We start from the raw sequence: 17,877 nt of genomic DNA on the forward strand, positions 1-17,877 counted from the left end.
AAACGGTGGATCATCAGAGGTGCTGATGGAAGTCCAAAAAAATGATTATATAAGTGATGAAGTTTTGTGGTATGTATTATCATTTATATGTCAAAATTAATAAAAATTATTTTAAAAAAACAAATAGTGTGCGCGCGCCGCAAAATCATGCGATCGATTATGCGAGGTGGGGCTTACCTGGTCTGCCCCCCCCCCCCCAATATTTTATTCAAGCTCTTGCCCACAAAAACACTCGCTCCCCTTTGTCTCCCTCCGCCTTTCCCGTCGGCGGACCCTTTCCCTCCCCGACTCCCCTCTCCTTTAACAAAGGGCCGCTTCCCCTTTAAGCCCCTCGCCGTCTCTCTCGCCCTATCTCCGCGCATTCTCTCGCGCGCATGCGCACACCCCGCCCTCCCCTAGCTGCTGAGGCGCCGCCGCTGCCGCTCTGGTGTCTGCCTTGTCTCGCGCTCGCGCCGCCGCCGCCGCCTCTCGCGCTTCTCTCGCCCCGCGCGAGCTGAGGGCGAAAGCGAGGCTGCCGCCGGTTGCGCCTCAGCTCCTGTCGCGAGGCCGTCGCCATGGCGGGCGGTCCGGCTCGCCGCCCGCGGCCCGTGGAGCCCAAGACGCTGCTGGTGCTGCTCGTCCTACTGGTTTTCGGGGGCCACCGCGGGGCCCAAGGTAAGAGGGGAGGAGGAGGAAGAAGAAGAAGTAAGGGACCTCATCCAACATGGCGGCGGCGGCTTCAGCTCGGGGTGGGGCGTGTAAATATTGGGGCGAAAGAGGGGAGACCGGAGGCGTCGCGGGGTTGGGGAGGAAGGGTCTCTTGGGTGGAGAGGCGGGGTCCCCATCCCTGAGGGGTGGGGATCTGTCTGTATGTGAGAGAGAAATCCACTCAAGCTGTCAGATTATAGGGAGGGGGGTCTGCGGACCCTCCATTGAAACCCTGCCTTTGATCCTTCGCTCCCAGCAGCCGTGGGACGCGAGGGTTGGGGGGCTGCTTGCTGAGGAGCTGCCGTGCCTTAGCAGAGCTGGGGGGTTGGGTTGGGGTTTGGGTTGCGAGATGCAGGCTGGGGGTGGGATATGGGGTGGGAGGTCTGAAAAAATGAAAATAATTATAAAATAAAAATAATTGTGATGCGTCTAGGGCAGGGCTGTGCGACTTCCAAGAGGCTGCGATGTACAACCACCGTAAAAACACTGGCAGAGATCTACCCAGCCCTGATCTAGGGGGACGGGTGGCTGGCATCGAAATCTGCAGCCCGATTCGTCGAGAGACACAATGGCCAACTGGAGGAACACCTGATTTCCTCGAGGGGTGGAGGGAGGGTTGTGTTTCTTTTTAGGGGCCTTGCAGATATGTGATGCCTTTCTCGTGTGTTTGTGTGTGTGTGTGTATTGGGGGGGGGGAGTGTAATGGAGGTCACATGAACCCAATCCCTGTTCAGGCTCCTTGCTTATGCCAACCCCTCTGCAGATCAGACTTGGCGAGGAATGAATTTTAAAAGCATGTTTTTAATCAGTAGGCTGGCGTGATGGTTGTTAATTGTGTCAACAAGTATGTAAAACTCCAGAATTTTACCATAAAAAAGGAGGCATGGTATGAGACTTAAAGCCCACTATCGGCCCACAGTGGAGTTCCTGTTCACCCCAAATAGCCTGCCTCTGAGAATGTTTTGGTTTCACCATGAAGTGTCCTCAGGCCTGATGACTCGAGAGTCCCCCTTGCTGTCTTAATAAAGACATCATCACATAAGGAGCCAGTCAAAAACCAGTTCCTTATTTGCAGACCTGTTTGTTAATGTATTGCAAAGGGAGGTGTGGGGCATCAGCCTTGAGAAGGTCTTGTTTCTTAACAAAGCTTTTGATCAGGTAGGGCTAAGCATTGTATGCCACTAGACAGCTAGTCTGTTTATATATTGATGCATCTCAGGACAACCCAGAGTTTTGTTCAAGACCCTGAAAAGCCAATTCCACTTTGAAATGTTGGAATGCGGTGTGAGTGATTTTTGCCACATGGGTAACTAGATAAAGGTGATGTGGCCATATGTAGAACCAATCAGCTTGTCATAAGTTGGCAAGTTCTCAATCATTTCTTGTTATGGATCTCTTTGGTGACCTGGATATCTCAGGTCATGAACTGAGGGTACCTGATGCAGCCACCTAGCTGAAACCAACCAGGTCTGGGTCAGATGGGAGAGCTTCTGGGAGCCGTGTGTGCGCTGCTGTCTTGGATTCTGTGATGGGGAAAAACAGAATATAAATGTACTAAATAAATCATCAAGCTACTCAGTCAGTTTAGTATATGGCAAAGTCAGCTTAGATATCATTGCCCTTCCCTTTGGGCTCTTCCAGAAAGTCTTCTGGGTACAAGAATTTGTTGTGAATAAGGAACACATGTATCCAGATGGTTTCTTCTGCCAGATAGTTGCTGTGGCAAGATATCTCAGTTTCTTGGAAGAGGGAGGACAGAGTCTGGCAATGCCTCATTCAGCTAATTGGAAATTTTGAATTTGGAGAACACTGGTAGCAAGATTATTCCCCAGGACATTTGCAGAGCTGGGCTTATTCTGGTACAAAGATATAAAATGGGTGCTTCAAAGGAGGATGTAAAAAAGATCAGCATATAGGGATAGGTGGCAGCATGTTATCTCTGAAGTATGAGTTTGCAGAGGGATAAATACAATCTTACCACGTTCCTGAATGATGGTGTCCAAGGCTGTGTGGCTTAATCTCTTTTTTTAAAGGGGTGTATTGCCATGGTTTCTGAAGGTTGTTTGCCATTGGAAAGAACACAGCTTTAAAGGGATTCTGCTATCAGGTGTTCCCATCAGTTTTATCTAAAGCCCTGCTCCCTTTTCTGATTAATTAACATTTGCTTTTTAGCATTGAACTCTGTGAACTCGCTTTCCCTTAAAGTTTTTTTTAAAGGATATGCTACAAGGTTCACATTACAGCCCAGTGTAGAGGAGAGCCGCAATTCTAAAACAATTCCATTATTAGAACTTAACAAATGGGCAAATTTTTGCTAACAAATAAGCTGATAACAGTTAAAAAAAATAGAAAATCCGAAAATGTCTGAACCAGACAGTAAGAACAGTAGAAAATGGCAGCATCAAAAATAACAACAGGAGATAAAAATCAATCAATCAGTCAGTCAGTCAATAGCATGCTTAATTTCACCCTAATGCTGCAGTCCTATGCACAGCTAAGCAGATAGTAGCTCCACTGAACTCTTCACACCAGTATGCAAGTCCTAAGTAAACATGCCTAGGATTGGGCTACAAATCTCATTTGCTTCTTTCCAATAACTTTATTAGCTAAGTTTTGTGTGTTGAGAAAAACTTAAAAATTATGAGAACATACACAGTATGGGTGCTTGGATGTTCTGACTACTGTACATGATACAGGAACTAACAAATGAGAATCCAATGAAATTGACAGTAATAATATTGCTTCATAGCATTGTTGTGATATTTTGTTCTTTTTAATCCTCCATCTCTTAGTTTGGTTCTCAATTCATTTGTTCCAGCTTTGGGTTGTTCAAACCAAATTTAAAAAATATCCAGATTGCCAGCATAAGGTGAAACTGGATTTCAGAAGAGCTAGTGGGTGCTTATCTAACTACAGTATTAAATGTGAAATCATTAGGGAGCAGATTAACTTTGTATGTGAAGCCTACTGAAGACTGAGCCTCTCCATTCATGTCACACTTCACTCTTCTCTGAAAAGTTCTTATTGGTTTCCTTCAAATTCATGCCTGTTGAAAAAATAAATAGGAATGGGGAAATTAACTTCCATAGTCTTTGATGCTTTGTTTTGGTTGACAGCAATTGTTTTCAGCAAATGCTGCAATGTACGTTTTTACTAATAGTATTTCTCGGTGAGGTGTGTATGCAGCATGGTTTTATGGGCAAGGACAAATGTGCAAATAAAAACTGATGTTTGTGAAAAGGTGTGTGCAAGGAACTAATTTTGCCAAGTTGCAAGAGAAAGGGGTGGGTGAAAGCCAATTTTAAAAGGATAATAGTAAACAGCATGAAGCTTAACTGTGGTAATTGGTGTCTCTTTAAACAACCATAACATGCTTTCTGTGCTCTGCTAATAAGGTTCATTTTAAGTAGCTTTCACTTGTGCTGTGTATGTATTTTTACATAAGAATAAAATAGCTTCCTAATTACTTTGTATGGATACATAATTCAGCTTGCTGTTTCCGTAGCTTCTGAGCATGCAGTGTCCTGTACGATTAATAAACCTACATGTTTAGAAGCTTAGCTGTTACTTGAAAGTAAAAAGTTGTGGATTCCTTTGCTGATATTTCACAGAACAAGGATTTATTTAGTTCAGAATAGAACATAATTTATATTTTATTACTTTCCAAGAAAGATACCACTTAATTGGAAATTGGGTGCACTGTCCAAAAAAACCGTCCTTTTCACACATCTTGGCCAGAACGCTGAGATTTTCCTCCCAGTTTTGGCCATCTGGTTTGATATCCCAATCTTCCTGCTGTTGCGGAAACTGCACTTGTAAATGACCTCAAGTAAAACTTTAGCCCTATGGTCAAATAAGCAGTTTAAAGGGTGTCCACGAGTAAGATTATTTCCTTTTACACTATTATCCAGAGTGCTTCTCTGCAGTTGCATTCCAGAAGTGCAGACCATAAGGAGATAATTTCTCTTAAGGCGAGCTTTCACTTAATAGTGAGGGCATAACATAAACAAATTAAAGTGGAGAGTTAACAGCTCAAGGCCCCTCTGCTAAGCCTTTAAAGCAATATTGTATATATAATTTAAATATTTGAATCGAAGCCTCAAGACCAATCTTAGTTGCTGTACGTTTTCTTACCGAATTGACCATTTATGAATAAACCCAGAGTACTATGGAGCCAATGTGGATTTGCTCAATATTCAAATTAAAAGGAGGTTTTTAAAAGGTGCTTAATTCTTGAAGAATAGTTCATAAATTACTCTGTGTGTGTTAGTGCATTCCTATAGTGTTATTTTAAACACAGTAAAGTGAAATAACTTGCCTGTTCATAAGGTACTGTCTTACCCAATGCCAATTTCTGCTGCATTCATTGGATATAATGTTCTTCCCAATCCCTTTGATCTTTTACTCCATACAGATATTGGATGTTGAATATATTTGTCTAGGAAATATCTCACTTAATGATTCCAATAATAACCACTTCTAAAAAACAAATCTGTTTGGGGCAGCTTAACATTATCTTGTGTGTACACATTTTAAAATTGTGTCATTTAGCAGGACTTAGGAAGCAACAGCAAGAGATGCTGCAGATTTGTTGGTAGTTGAGATAAAGCATTGGGGCCAACCTACATGTTGCATAATTTTCCTCTGCAACTGTAAGCAACAGAAAGATGGGTGGGAAAGAGAGGTTTAAGCCTTTCCACTCTTAAAAGACTGTTCTCCACTTGCTACTTCCTTCTCCCAACTAATCTTAAAATATGTGTCTGTTTCTCTGTGTAGTTTGACTCCTACAAGGCTCAGAGCAAAGAGTCCTAATTCTTTGGCTATCAGATGGCATTCTGGTGCAATAAAAAATAGGCCACACATAAACAAGCATTCTTGGTCTGGGATGATGAACGAGGAGTGGTTTCTTAGCTTCTTGGAATATTTGACCTCAGTTGATTGATGTGACATACCAATCTTATAGGATCTATTCCGCTGGAGGGACGGGACACACTAAGCATTGCAGTTATTGTAAATTCTCGCAGTTTCTACCCTAAATTCCTCTTTTTGTGATTGCTGCCAAGCAATCAGGAAATATTGCATTAGATCAGGTGTGTTAGTTGCCAGTGAGTTCACGGATCCAGACCGCTCTCACATTGAGACCTGCTTTTGAGGCTGTGCTTGTAGGCCCACCTCTTCAGAGTAATCAAGTTGGCAAACATGCGGGAGAAGGCTTTCTTGGTGGCCCTGCATTTGTGGAACTCTGTTCCAACCTGAAGATCAGATAAGCCCCATTCCTAGCAGTTTTAAAGCAGACTTTGAAAACATGCAGAAATTCGTGGCGCTGATTTATTCTGAGGATACTGTATTTATGGTCTTACTGGACTGTTTCTGTTTCATTGTGCTAGCCGCTTTATTATTATTGGTTGCATTAAAGTTTTAAATTCTGTTTTTATGTTTATATATGTATGTTTGTGCATTGTGAGGAAAAGTTATCTTACCTCTTCACTCTTAGCAGTCCTGCCAACAAAAAGAAAGGAGCCACTGCTTCCTAAATTTGAAGAGAAACAGAGCTGTAGCATCTTTTTTGGACATGGAAAGCGTGTGCAGATCAGTGTTAGAAACTCTCATAAGCTAGGTGCCAAATGGCTCCTTAAACCAGGGGTACGGTTGCCAAAACTGAATGCCTAGATGCCATTTTGGGGCCAGACGGCTCAAAAGTTTGATTTTTCAATAAAACTTTTTGGTTCCTGAAATTCATTCTGATTGTGCGAATAAAATATAATAGATAAAATTCTACAGGGTGTGTTGCTAGTGTAAAAATAGTCAAGACCCAAGAATCCCTAGGTATGCACCTCCAGATGGTGGAGATGTCAGACACCATCATGGCACCCAGGCATCTTCACTTGGTTGCAAGTTACCAATAAAGGTAAAGGGAGCCCTGACCATTAGGTCCAGTCGTGACCGACTCTGGGGTTGCGGCGCTCATCTCGCTTTATCGGCCGAGGGAGCTGGCGTACAGCTTCCGGGTCATGTGGCCAGCATGACTAAGCCGCTTCTGGCGAACCAGAGCAGTGCACGGAAACACCGTTTACCTTCCCGCTGGAGCGGTACCTATTTATCTACTTGCACTTTGACGTGCTTTCAAACTGCTAGGTTGGCAGGAGCAGGGACTGAGCAACAGGAGCTCACCCAGTCACGGGGATTCGAACTGCCGACCTTCTGATTGGCAAGTCCTAGGCTCTGTGGTTTAAGCCACAGCGCCACCCGCGTCCCTTGCAACCTTGATGCAGGGGTGTAAATACTCCAAATAAATAATAATAATTTGCCCGGGTAATGAATCATGGTTTTGAGGCCAGTTTTAGCCATTCTGTTTAAATGCTATTAATATGCTATGAGCGTTGTTTCTGATATTTTATTGCAGTTCTGTGTTGGTGTTTTGCTATTTTACTACTATTTACTATTTTAAAACTATATGAATCCCTGGTAGTTTTCTACCAAAGGGTGGTTTATATATTCACCAAGTATGTCTTCATTTTGAAAAGCTCCCTTCAGTGCAGATTGATTGAGTTTGAAGATACCCCAAGGTGGAATTCAGTGCAGTGCTATGTGGGATATGTGTACTGTTGCGCTGGTGGACTTGGTTCCACGCATGCAACAACTTAGTTGAATCCCGCTTTTTATTTGTTCTACAGCTTGCTTTGTGGCAGAAGCAAAGTTGAGCTGGGCCTTCTGTCCCTCACTGAACTTGTGTCTTTGCAAGATGTATATTAGGTCTGATGAAATCAGTGTCAGCTAGTTCACTTCAGCAGAAATGCATACTCTATAGATCTCTTGAGCAAGAACAAAGCTTTTATTCGGAGGCTCTGAAGCTTAGCTAGGCTTGTTTAAACAGCGTCTTTTGGGGCTGTGTCTGTCTTGGAGCAGAATGTCAGACACAGACATGCCAAACAGACAGAAATACAATTCCCAGCAAGCTTGTGTTACACCTTTCTTTCAGTGCATCTTTAGACATTTTATCACAGATGTAGATAAAGATCACATGAACCTTATTGTGTCCAACCCAGGAATTTTGTTTTAATTAAGTGGATTATATGTTCCACTTTATAAATGGTGTCTCTACCCTGCTTCTAAGTTAACTGCTAGAAAAAGTCTGGTCTGAATTTTGCTTTTGTTCAGTTATTTCTTTTATTGGGCTTACCCAAACATTCCCAGCTGCACTTTCAATCATTCTGTGAAAAGAACTTGCCACTGGCCTCTTAAGTACCTGTTGGATTCTGAGCATGCAACATTCTCCAAGGTGAAATAATTGTAATAATACCAACATTTCTTTTGCTTTTATTGACACGGGGAGAATTTTTCCCTGTCGCTAGTCAAAACTTGAAGTACCAGAACTGCACAACTTGCTTTCTAATCTCTCTCTCTCTCTCTCTCTCTCTCTCTCTCTCTCTGGCCCCCCCCCCCCCGGCCCATGTTTCCTTCTGCCCTGGGGTGTTAAGGCTGACGTACCTGTTTCATGTGAAATCGCCAACCTTGGCAAACAGGGCTTCATTATCTAGGTGTTGCAGACAAGCAAGGATTTCATAGGTGTTTTTTTTTTTTATTTCATAAAAAATACGGTTTGTAAAGAGAATGACAAAGTGTATCACAATTTAAAATAAAACAATACCGAAGGCCGATTAAGGTACCTTTAAACCCCAGAGTAGACTTATCCAAAATATGGACAGCTATGCAACCGTTCTGCTAGTTGGTACCTCTTACTTGAGGTATATTCACTCCCCATTCCCTACCCCCTCTAAAATATTAAATCAGTTATAAGGTTAGCTGCCGGACACAACCTTAGAGCATATTGAAGAGGAATTGCAGAAGGCCTTTAAGCCTTTCCTATCCACCTGCAGTAAACATTGGCAAGTAAAACACTACCTCTGGCAAAGAAGCTTTTGTAAATTGGAGGAGAGTCGGTTCAGTGCGGTTGATGGACAAGTGATTTAACACAGGCAAGCAAGTTGGTGTATATTTTTGTTGGTTAGAAATATAAGGGACTTGGGAGCCCTATTCCAAGAAGGAAACTTTATTTCAGTGAACAATTGGGCTGGAAAATAAGCTCAATCACTTATGTAATAAAAAATTGACGTACAGTATTTGATTTAGAGGATATCCTGCCCAGTCCCAAGTGAAGAGTGGGAAAAAGCTTCACGTTTTTGCATTTTGTACAAAAACATCTAAGTCCTGGCCTTTGGTGTATTTAAGACAAGGGTGGGGAACCTCTAGCTTATATGGCAAATGAGGTCCTCTAGACCACCTAATATGACGCACAAGACCATTTTTGGCCAATTATATCAACCCATCACTCTCCGCTTATCATATGATTCAGGTTTGAACGAAAATGATTAAGAACTTAGAAAAAAATCAAACAAGTCGAAGGGTTTTTTGTGACTCTGTGTATGTGTGCATTCATTCCAACATTATCAAACGAATGATAACATTTTGCATCATGTTTTTAAGATAAATAGGAATAACACATTCTTGAAAGCAAGAGAGAGAAAACCAAGGCACTAAAGTATGAAATGAGATAAAAATCTAGGGATCTCATAAATTTATCATCTGTATTGTCTGGGTAACTTCTTTGTTTTGTAAATAGTGGCTACAGCCTTGAAAGTTTGTATCTGCATTTTGTAGTTTTGATTTGCAGGACAGGTAAACCCACGACTGCCAAGGAACAATTGGGATGTCACAGCTTAGAGTGCACTCCCAATTATTTATTTGCAACAAGGCTTGAATTCAGTGCTGTTAAAATTCAGCACCAAATGCAAGTCCTGTTGATTTCCAGTAGAGGGGGGTGGGGGGGTGGACAAAAGTGTTTCCCCACCTTAATATAAGAATATATTCTCTTCTCTACCTGGTGTATCTGTTCCTCATTTTTATTCTTGCTTTCCTAAGTCTAACATCCTTATAGTAGCTCTGGGAAAAGAAAGCATGTGTCTCGGGTTTATATATCATTCTCCCAGATAATTGGTAAAACCTCCTGCGATATTACTAATTATCAGACTCAGTAATATATAGGAAAATTAGCTACCTATAGCACATGACTGGCTTTCAGAGATAACAATTGCAGTTTTTAATTTGTGGTATTTCTGTTTGTATGGCTATTTTGTACAGCAATATGAAAAGCTAACGTTTTCTCTCCAAACTAGTGCAGTTTCTAATATGGGAGTGCTGTGCCCACACAGGTGCTGTTGTAGACAACACAAGTAAGATACACACGAATACTAATTTGAAGACTTTTTCATGTATAGTTAACAGTAAACCAGTTACTACAGACAAGGTGTCAACGATTACAATCAGATGCTACCCAACATTGACAGATGTTTCTGTACATTCATGCATATAACAGAATAGACACAGTTAAAACCAAACATTCAGCGGAATCCAGCCAATGGGCATTCAGGGTGCTGTACATGCTTAGCATGGATGGTCTAGACGTTTTGTGTCAGAGAACAGGACATGTTTGTATCATCTATTTAGTATGCCAAGCAGAGCCAGGACTTTAACAGGCATTAACCCATTAAGAAGACTTGCTACAAGTCTAGTAGTGCACTGATTACATGGCAGAAGTGTTGGACAAGTCACTGTCGTAGCTGAAAGCTACTTCACAGGGTTATTGGATCTATAAAATGAGATGACAACATTTTTGTCATCTTGCACTCCTTTCAAGAGGAGAATACAAGCAGCCTCCCAAAGGTTGTATTCTTAAAACAGAAAGCCCTGATATTGACAATCCAGAATCGTAGACTCTGGGTTGCTTGTTTTCATGCATCTGCTGGTCTTTTAAAGCCCATGTTAGTCACTTTAAGGTGTTTAAGTAACAACATGGGCTGAATTGCATATATTCTCCAAAAGCAGAAATAAACCAAATGGAATTGCTCTTAATAGTGGCCGTTTTGCCATTACAAAAAATAAAAAAGATCCCTCCTTTCTTTCCACTCCCCACTGCTTGGAATTTAAAATTGTGTTTGCACTTTCTGGATGCTCAGCAAGAGAGAACTAGAAAATTGCCCCTTTATTTCTTATCTCTTCAATTTAATCTTGTCTCCAACTTGCTCCATACCAACAATAATTTGTTAGACTTTCATTTGTTGTCAGAATCAAAGTCACTTAATGGCTCTGTAGTAAAGGAAGTGTACTCAAAACCCCATTGTTTCTCTTAACTAAACTTAGGAGTGAAAGTTTCTACTGTTACCTTGCATAGCTGCATTCTCAGAGAGTTTTTGAGAAGGCAGCACAGCTGCTGCCGAAAACTGATTAACCTAAAGACCATCAACAGTCTCAACCTTAATTGAGTTGTTTGAATTTTCATATTAAAATGAGGTCTCCCCTTCAAAATAATTCAAATGCATAGTATCTCTCTCCATCTTGGAACAGCAGAGTCTTTTTGTCTTCAATTTCCTTTTTCCAATCCCAAAATAGAAAGGATATCTGCCTGTGCCAGACAGCAGGGCTGAAGTACTAATCTATGTTTATCTCTTGTGAACTACTATTGAAAACTTTATTTTTAACTTCTTCTGTTAGTTTGTAACTGATTCTTCTTAATAGCTTACCTTCCATAACTCTTACGTTAGCCCAGTCAAAAACCTGCTCAGGTGGGATCTTCATTACCTTGTAATGCAGCCCCTGTCTTGCAGCTTACTGGTCCTGTTTGAGAGGGAAACTCAGAAAGCCGCATCCAGTTGAAACTGCAAGGTGAAGATGTGAGACCTTAATGTACCGTATTTTTCGCTCTATAGGACACATTTTTGCCCTCCAAAAATTAAGGGGAAATGTGTGTGCGTCCTATAGAGCAAATGCAGGCTGCGCGGCTAAGCCCAAAGCCAGAACAGGAAGACAGAGTGCTGCGGAGCGCTCCGTCTCGTTCATCTAGCTTGGGGCTAGCTGCGCAAAGCCTCTGCAGGGCAGTGGGGTGCCTTCACCCCGCTGCCCTGCAGAGGCTAAAAAGGCTGTCCCCGAAGCCAGAACAGCGAGACGGAGCGCTATGGAGCGCTCCGTCTCGCTGTTCTAGCTTGGGGATGGCTGCACAAAGCCTCCACAGGGGCACTGCGGAGGCTCCAAATGCTGTCCCCGAAGCCTGAAGCCTTTGGAGCGCAGCGGGAACTTGCGCTGCGTTCCAAAGGCTTCAAGGATCTTTGAGGCTGGCGGTGGGGGAAAGCAGTGCTTCCCATACCGCCAGCCCCGCAAGCTTGGGGGGCAGCGGGAAGGCGGCTCGCCACTTTCCCGCTGCTCCCCGACCTGGTCTTTGAGGCTGGCAGTGGGGGAAAGCAGCGCTTCCCCCCACCGCCAGCCCCAAAGAGCAGGTCAAAAGGAACCTGAAGCCTCCGGAGCCCAGAGGGAACTCCCGCTGCGCTCCAGAGGCTTTGGGTTGCCTTCACTGAAGCCTGGAGAGCAAGAGGGGTCAGTGCGCACCGACCCCTCTTGCTCTCCAGGCTTCCAAGGTAGCCGCCTGAAGCCTCCAGAGCGCAGCGGGAACTCCCGCTGCGTTCTGGAGGCTTGGGGTGAATGCACCTTGAACACACCTTGTTTTAGAGGGGGAGAACAAGGGGGGGGGGAATTCCCCTGTTCTCCCCCTCCTATGGTCCGGTACGTCCTATAGAGCGAAAAATACGGTAGTTACAAGGTTGGTATTTAGCCAGTTTCCCCCCTGGGAGTCACAGAGTTCACCAAGACTATAGATGTCACTCTCTGCCTGTCAGGCCAGTGTGCTAGGCTAGAGCTTTCACTGTGGTGCTGATACAGAAGACTGTCTGCGTACACATCATCACTTCCTGCAACATCTTGGATATTTCCTTAGAACCACCGTTCCAGGGCTTGACCTGGGCCTGACCCTGCTTAGGTTGTCAGATGTATTCATTGCCTCTGAAGGGTATTCTGAACTGACTTCACAGTGTGATAACGTCTTCCTGAGGATTGGACGAGTTTGTTGTTAAGAACGGGCAATAGTTAATCACAGAGCTTTTTCTTTCTCCTTTTTAAAAGTTGCAACCAACTTTTTGCCTTGAACTCCACACTGCAGGTACGTACATGCTCTTTATCCCCTCTGGGGAAACAGGATCTGATGACAGCTGTAGAAAGTATGGCGTGCTCATTATGTGCACCCACCCTTCTCCTTGACATTATTATATTCATCCTTACTGTTTCGGGATTTGGCTGCATTTTCCTTTCCAGCCACCTTGAGAGAAGAACAGCTTTTGCTTGGAGGCTTGAGATACGGAAATTGGCAGCTGCCTTGCATTTGAATAAAGGGTAGAATGCAGTCTTTATCCCATAGTGTAGCAAGTGGCTGTTGCTTCATAGAAAACAAGTGGCATCACGTACCTGCGAGATTCAGAATGGAATTATGTGCATTCTTGGCAAATGTGTCTTCTCAAACTTGCTTTTTCTGAGAGATGAATGCAAGGTGAGAACATTTATAAGGGAGAAATGTTGGGCGGGAGGCTGTAATTCATTCTGTGTGTCCCTGTTCTTTGTAAATCCTCTACCCCCTGAAATCCGTAAGTCAGGGTTATTTCCTGTTTTAAGGTAATAACTGATCAAGAAGTCCTTGAGTGCATTTCACAGGAGAACAGGACGGGGGGTGGGGGGTGGCTTCCAATTCCCATCTGGAAATTCCCATCCCCTTTTCTATCTTTCCCTTGCAGCATGAGTCTGCTCTCACATGAGGTTCAGCAATAGCATTTATTATATTCATTGCACACATATGGCGGAAGACCCATTGAACATAATGGGACTTACTTTGAGTAGGATTGCCCTGTAAAATTGTTCAGAGCTTTTTTCTCATTGTCACAGTTGAGAAACCATAACCCAATTGTCCAAGCCATAGTTTGGAGTAGTAAGGAGGTAACATGAGGACATGCATTCCCTTTTCTTGCATGCCAGTTCCATCTTCAGTTTGATTTTCTTCCAGCCACAGTTTGCTGTGACATTGAATCAGGTAAGCAGGGTAGCACTAACTTCTAAAATCATGGTTTGAAGTAAGTGTATTTGAAGTAGTTTGGAAGTTAGCAGCTGTAGTTTGTCTAATTCCTATGTCACAGCTGGAGAAAACCTGTAAATGGAGAAAGGGATTGGGATGTGAGGAGGAAGGAAGAGAGTGGAAGCCTGTGCCACATTGCCATCCTTCAAAACCATTGTTTGGAGGATTATCTAAATTCATCTGTGATCTCAGCAATCCTTAATACAACTCTGCAATGTGGGTCCCTACTGTACTTTGCTGAAGAAAGCTGAGAGAGTGTGGCTTGCCCTAGGCTGCCGGGGGAGTTTCTGGTACAGTTTATGTTGAAAGCCTATATCCAGATGTCATCAGCAACTTATTAATTTATTTATAAAATGTATTTATATACAGCTGTATCAAAAAAAAAAATTCGCAGCAGTCTACAGCAATGTAAAAACACATAAAACCAAATGAGAACATCGTAAAAGGTAAAAAACAAGTTAAAAGCTAAAAGAAATTAAAAACAAACATCAGTAGACCATTGTGGGGGATGCAGTCTTAATTGCCCAGCAGAACAGAAAAGTTTTCAGCAGGAATTTAAAAGCTGGCACAGAAGGCGCCCTCTGAATCTCTAATGGTAGGGTATGGGGCTGATGACACGAAAGGCTTGATTTCTCACTGTTGTCAAACAAGCCTCACCAGCTCAGGAGTGACCAAAGACACTCCTGCAGATGATCTCAGTGATCAAGCTGGAATATAAGGGTTCTGGAGATCCCTGAGGTATCCTGGAACCATCTTGTTCAGGGTTTTGTAAATCAATACAAGAACCTTGAACCTGGCTCGGTAGCAGATGGGCAGTCAGTGCAGCTGTTTTAACAATGGTGTCACGTGTTCTTGACCAGAAACTCCCATCAGCAGTCTGGCTGCAGCATTCTGCAGCAGCTGAAGCTTCTGAACCAAGGGCAGCCCCACATAGAGCGCATTACAGTAATCTAGCCACAAGGCTACAGTGGTCAGTCTATCCCTGTCCAGGAACGGCCGTAGTTGGCAAACTAGATGAAACTGGTCAAAGCCACAGAATAAACTTGGGGCTCAAATGACAAAGGTGTATCCAAGGATTGCAACCCCATCCAGAATGGGTAGCTCGCCAATTTCCCAAACATGGGTACCATCTGCCTAAAGAGCCGCCTTCTTTAAACACAGTTTATTGGCCCTCATCCTGTCCACCAAGACACTGTTCCAAAGCTTTCACAGCCTCTCCTGAGTCAGATGTTATAGAGAAGAAGAATACTGCATCAGCATACTGGCATCAGCATACTGGCAATACCTCGCTCCAGAACTCCTAATGACCACACCCCATGGCTTCATATAGATATTAAATACCACTGGGGAAGAATTGTACCCTGCAGAACCCCATAGCACAAATGCCATGGGGCTGAGGAACACTCACCCAGTGCTTTTCTCTGGACATGACCTTGAATACAGTTGCACCTCGGCTCCCAAATGCCTTGGGAGTCAAATGTTCCGGCTCCCAAATGGTCGAAAACTGGAAGTGAGTGTTCTGGTTTTTGAACTTTTTCGGGAAGCTAAATGTTCGGCACAGCTTCCGCTATTGTTTCCAGCACGCCTGCACAATCGGAAGCCGCGCCTTGGTTTCCGAACTTTTCAGAAGTCGAATGGACTTCTGGAATGGATTCCGTTCGACTTCCGAGTTATGTCTGTATATTAATGGAACCACTGTGATATGCTTATTGGGATCTCACACTTAACTGTTTGCAGTTACTGCCACGATCCTTTTTGAGTTGACTTAACCAAAGTGGTGCAGGCTGACCTGCCACCGTCTGTCCTCAGTTGATGTTTTTGGTTTCTCTGGACTTCCCCACCCCAACTGCTTTGCCATGGTAAACAGTATATTGGAGTTGTTTTTAAAAATTGTTCTAGAGAATGAATTGCGGCTTCAGATAACTTCTTGGTACTGTACTAAAGCTTATTGATGGCTTTAAAGTTTCCCAATAACAGGCAGGATGCTGGGTCTTTCACTGCAGATAGCAATTTGAATCCTGCCTTTGTCATTGATATTCAACCCAGCTGTTCAGTATCTTACAGGAAATGAACCTGTCCTTTTCAGGGGTGGTGTTTTGTTTAATGGGAGGTGTTTTGCATGGTAATACATTGATTATTTATATATATATATATATATATACACAGTATAGTCTAGTTGAAATTCTCAACAAAGGGCCCGTATCTCAGCAGATTTGCTTCTCTTGCACTTAAAGATAGTCTGGCGGAGCAGAAACAAATTAGCTGAAAAGAATGCCTTGATAGTCAGTGTCCAGCATGGGATATTCTGAAGCACTGATATTTATTTAAAAATATCTTTCTAAATGCTTTATTTTGCAGTTGGATGATTGAGGTAGCTAAGCCCACATATATTTTCAGTAGTTCATACATGTATTGGGAAAGTGCATCAGTTTGAGAGATTCTCCAAACTGAATTTACTGAAGAGTCCTTAAGTATGGGAGTGTTTTCTATAAAGAGTAGCTATGAGTGAGAGGCTTGTCTTATTCCTGGTGGCAATATAGAATTATAGGAACTAGGAACTGAATGAGTCATTCTTTTATGGATTTTAGCAGATGGGAAATCTGAGAACATAACAGTAAATGTTGGACATGTAGTCTTGGCCTATTTGTGTTCAAAACGTTCTGTAATGTTACTGGTCCTGCTTTAAAGCCAGGTTCATCTTGGTGAAACTTTGGAGCAATCTGGAGTCCCATCTCAGAGTAGTGGGACCACAAGTTGTGCTTCGGCTGGGAGTTTGCTAACAAGAGCGTTCTTTTTCTGTGTCTCTTCAGCTTTATTGTGTGAGTGCAACGAATGCAACCAAGGCAACACTACATGTGAAACAGACGGAGCCTGCATGGTCTCAATAACAAATGTGAATGGACTGATGCATCATGTCCGAACCTGTATCCCTAAAGCCAAGCTGATACCTGCTGGAAAACCCTTCTTCTGCCTGAGTTCAGAAGATGTGCGCAATACACACTGCTGCTATGAAGACTACTGTAACAAAATTGATCCTCTGGTACCCAGTGGTAAGTGAGCTGAAGGGAAGAGTGCAGTGTGTGGGTCTCTTAAAATACATTTTTTGAAACATCTGATTTTATTCTTGGTGCTGTGCTTGCTAAATCCAGCACCAGTATTTCTCTTTTTTGTTTTATAATACCAAAAGGACCATGGGGGTATTTTATTTTTCACTTATTTGGGTGTGTATTTTTTAATTGCTAATATTTATTGACCACTCTTCAGACATGGCTGTCAGAGCACAACATCCATTTCCCATGTAAGAGGATGAGAAAACCATTCTTTTTTTCGCAACTCTCACTTTTTCCCCCCTTTGGAAGTTGGGTTGGATAGATGAGCAATACTCCATTCTGAAATAGTAGGGTACAGGCAGATTTAGTATCCTTCCTCTTTTTATGAGTTTGGTAGGAGAGCACACAACCATGGAATACATTTTTTTGAAAAATATGCAGTAAAAGTTCACAAAATGGGGTGGGCTAGTGGTTTTGCTGTCACTAATGGCATTGCAAATACATGCCCATGACCCTTGTACAACCACATTCCATTTTTAGAAAAGCCAAAAGCAACATATGCACTATTTTGAAAGCCAGCACCACATTCTTAGTGACACAATTTTCGAGCTTGCGTAGAGGGAAAATGTGATTAGCCCCGCAACAGAATCCAGTCTCAAGGGAAATTATTTATGCCAGGGGTAGGCAACCTAAGGCCCGGGGGGCCAATCGCCTTCTCAATCCAGCCTTGCATGGTCCAGGAATCAGCGTGTTTTTACATGAGTAGAATGTGTCCTTTTATTTAAAATGCATCTCTGGGTTATTTGTGGGGCCTGCCTGGTGTTTTTACATGAGCAGAATGTGTCCTTTTATTTAAAATGCATCTCTGGGTTATTTGTGGGGCATAGGAATTCGTTCATATATTTTTTTCAAAATATAGTCCAGCCCACCACATGGTCTGAGGGACGGTGGATCGGCCCAGGGCTGAAAAAAGTTGCTGACCCCTGATTTAAGCTGTGTATCAGAGGGGCAACAGCCATATTAAGAAGCTGATTGGTTCGGTTTATTAAATTTATATACCACTTACTGCTCCAAAATGTCCTGAAATGATTTACTACCGGAATGAAAATACAATAACATAAGTGTATTAAATATATA

General features: G+C 42.9%; 1 protein-coding gene across 3 annotated transcripts in view; it reads left to right on the plus strand.

Moving 5' to 3' along the window:
* The first annotated feature begins 367 nt into the window (after nucleotides 1–367).
* Nucleotides 368–17,877, plus strand: part of ACVR1B (activin A receptor type 1B) — a 39,008-nt gene continuing 21,498 nt past the window's right edge. For 2 of the 3 annotated variants that reach the window (XM_083427643.1, XM_083427644.1), the window contains exons 1-2: nucleotides 368–654; nucleotides 16,501–16,740. In XM_083427643.1, coding sequence (XP_083283769.1) covers nucleotides 555–654; nucleotides 16,501–16,740 — 340 coding nt within the window. In that variant the 5' untranslated portion in view covers nucleotides 368–554. The remainder of the gene's footprint in view (nucleotides 655–16,500; nucleotides 16,741–17,877) is intronic. The other variant, XR_014508031.1, reaches the window with a different exon arrangement.

The sequence above is a fragment of the Podarcis tiliguerta genome, assembly GCF_965153285.1.
Source record: "Podarcis tiliguerta genome assembly, chromosome: 2".
In the NCBI taxonomy this organism is placed as follows: Eukaryota; Metazoa; Chordata; class Lepidosauria; order Squamata; family Lacertidae; genus Podarcis; species Podarcis tiliguerta.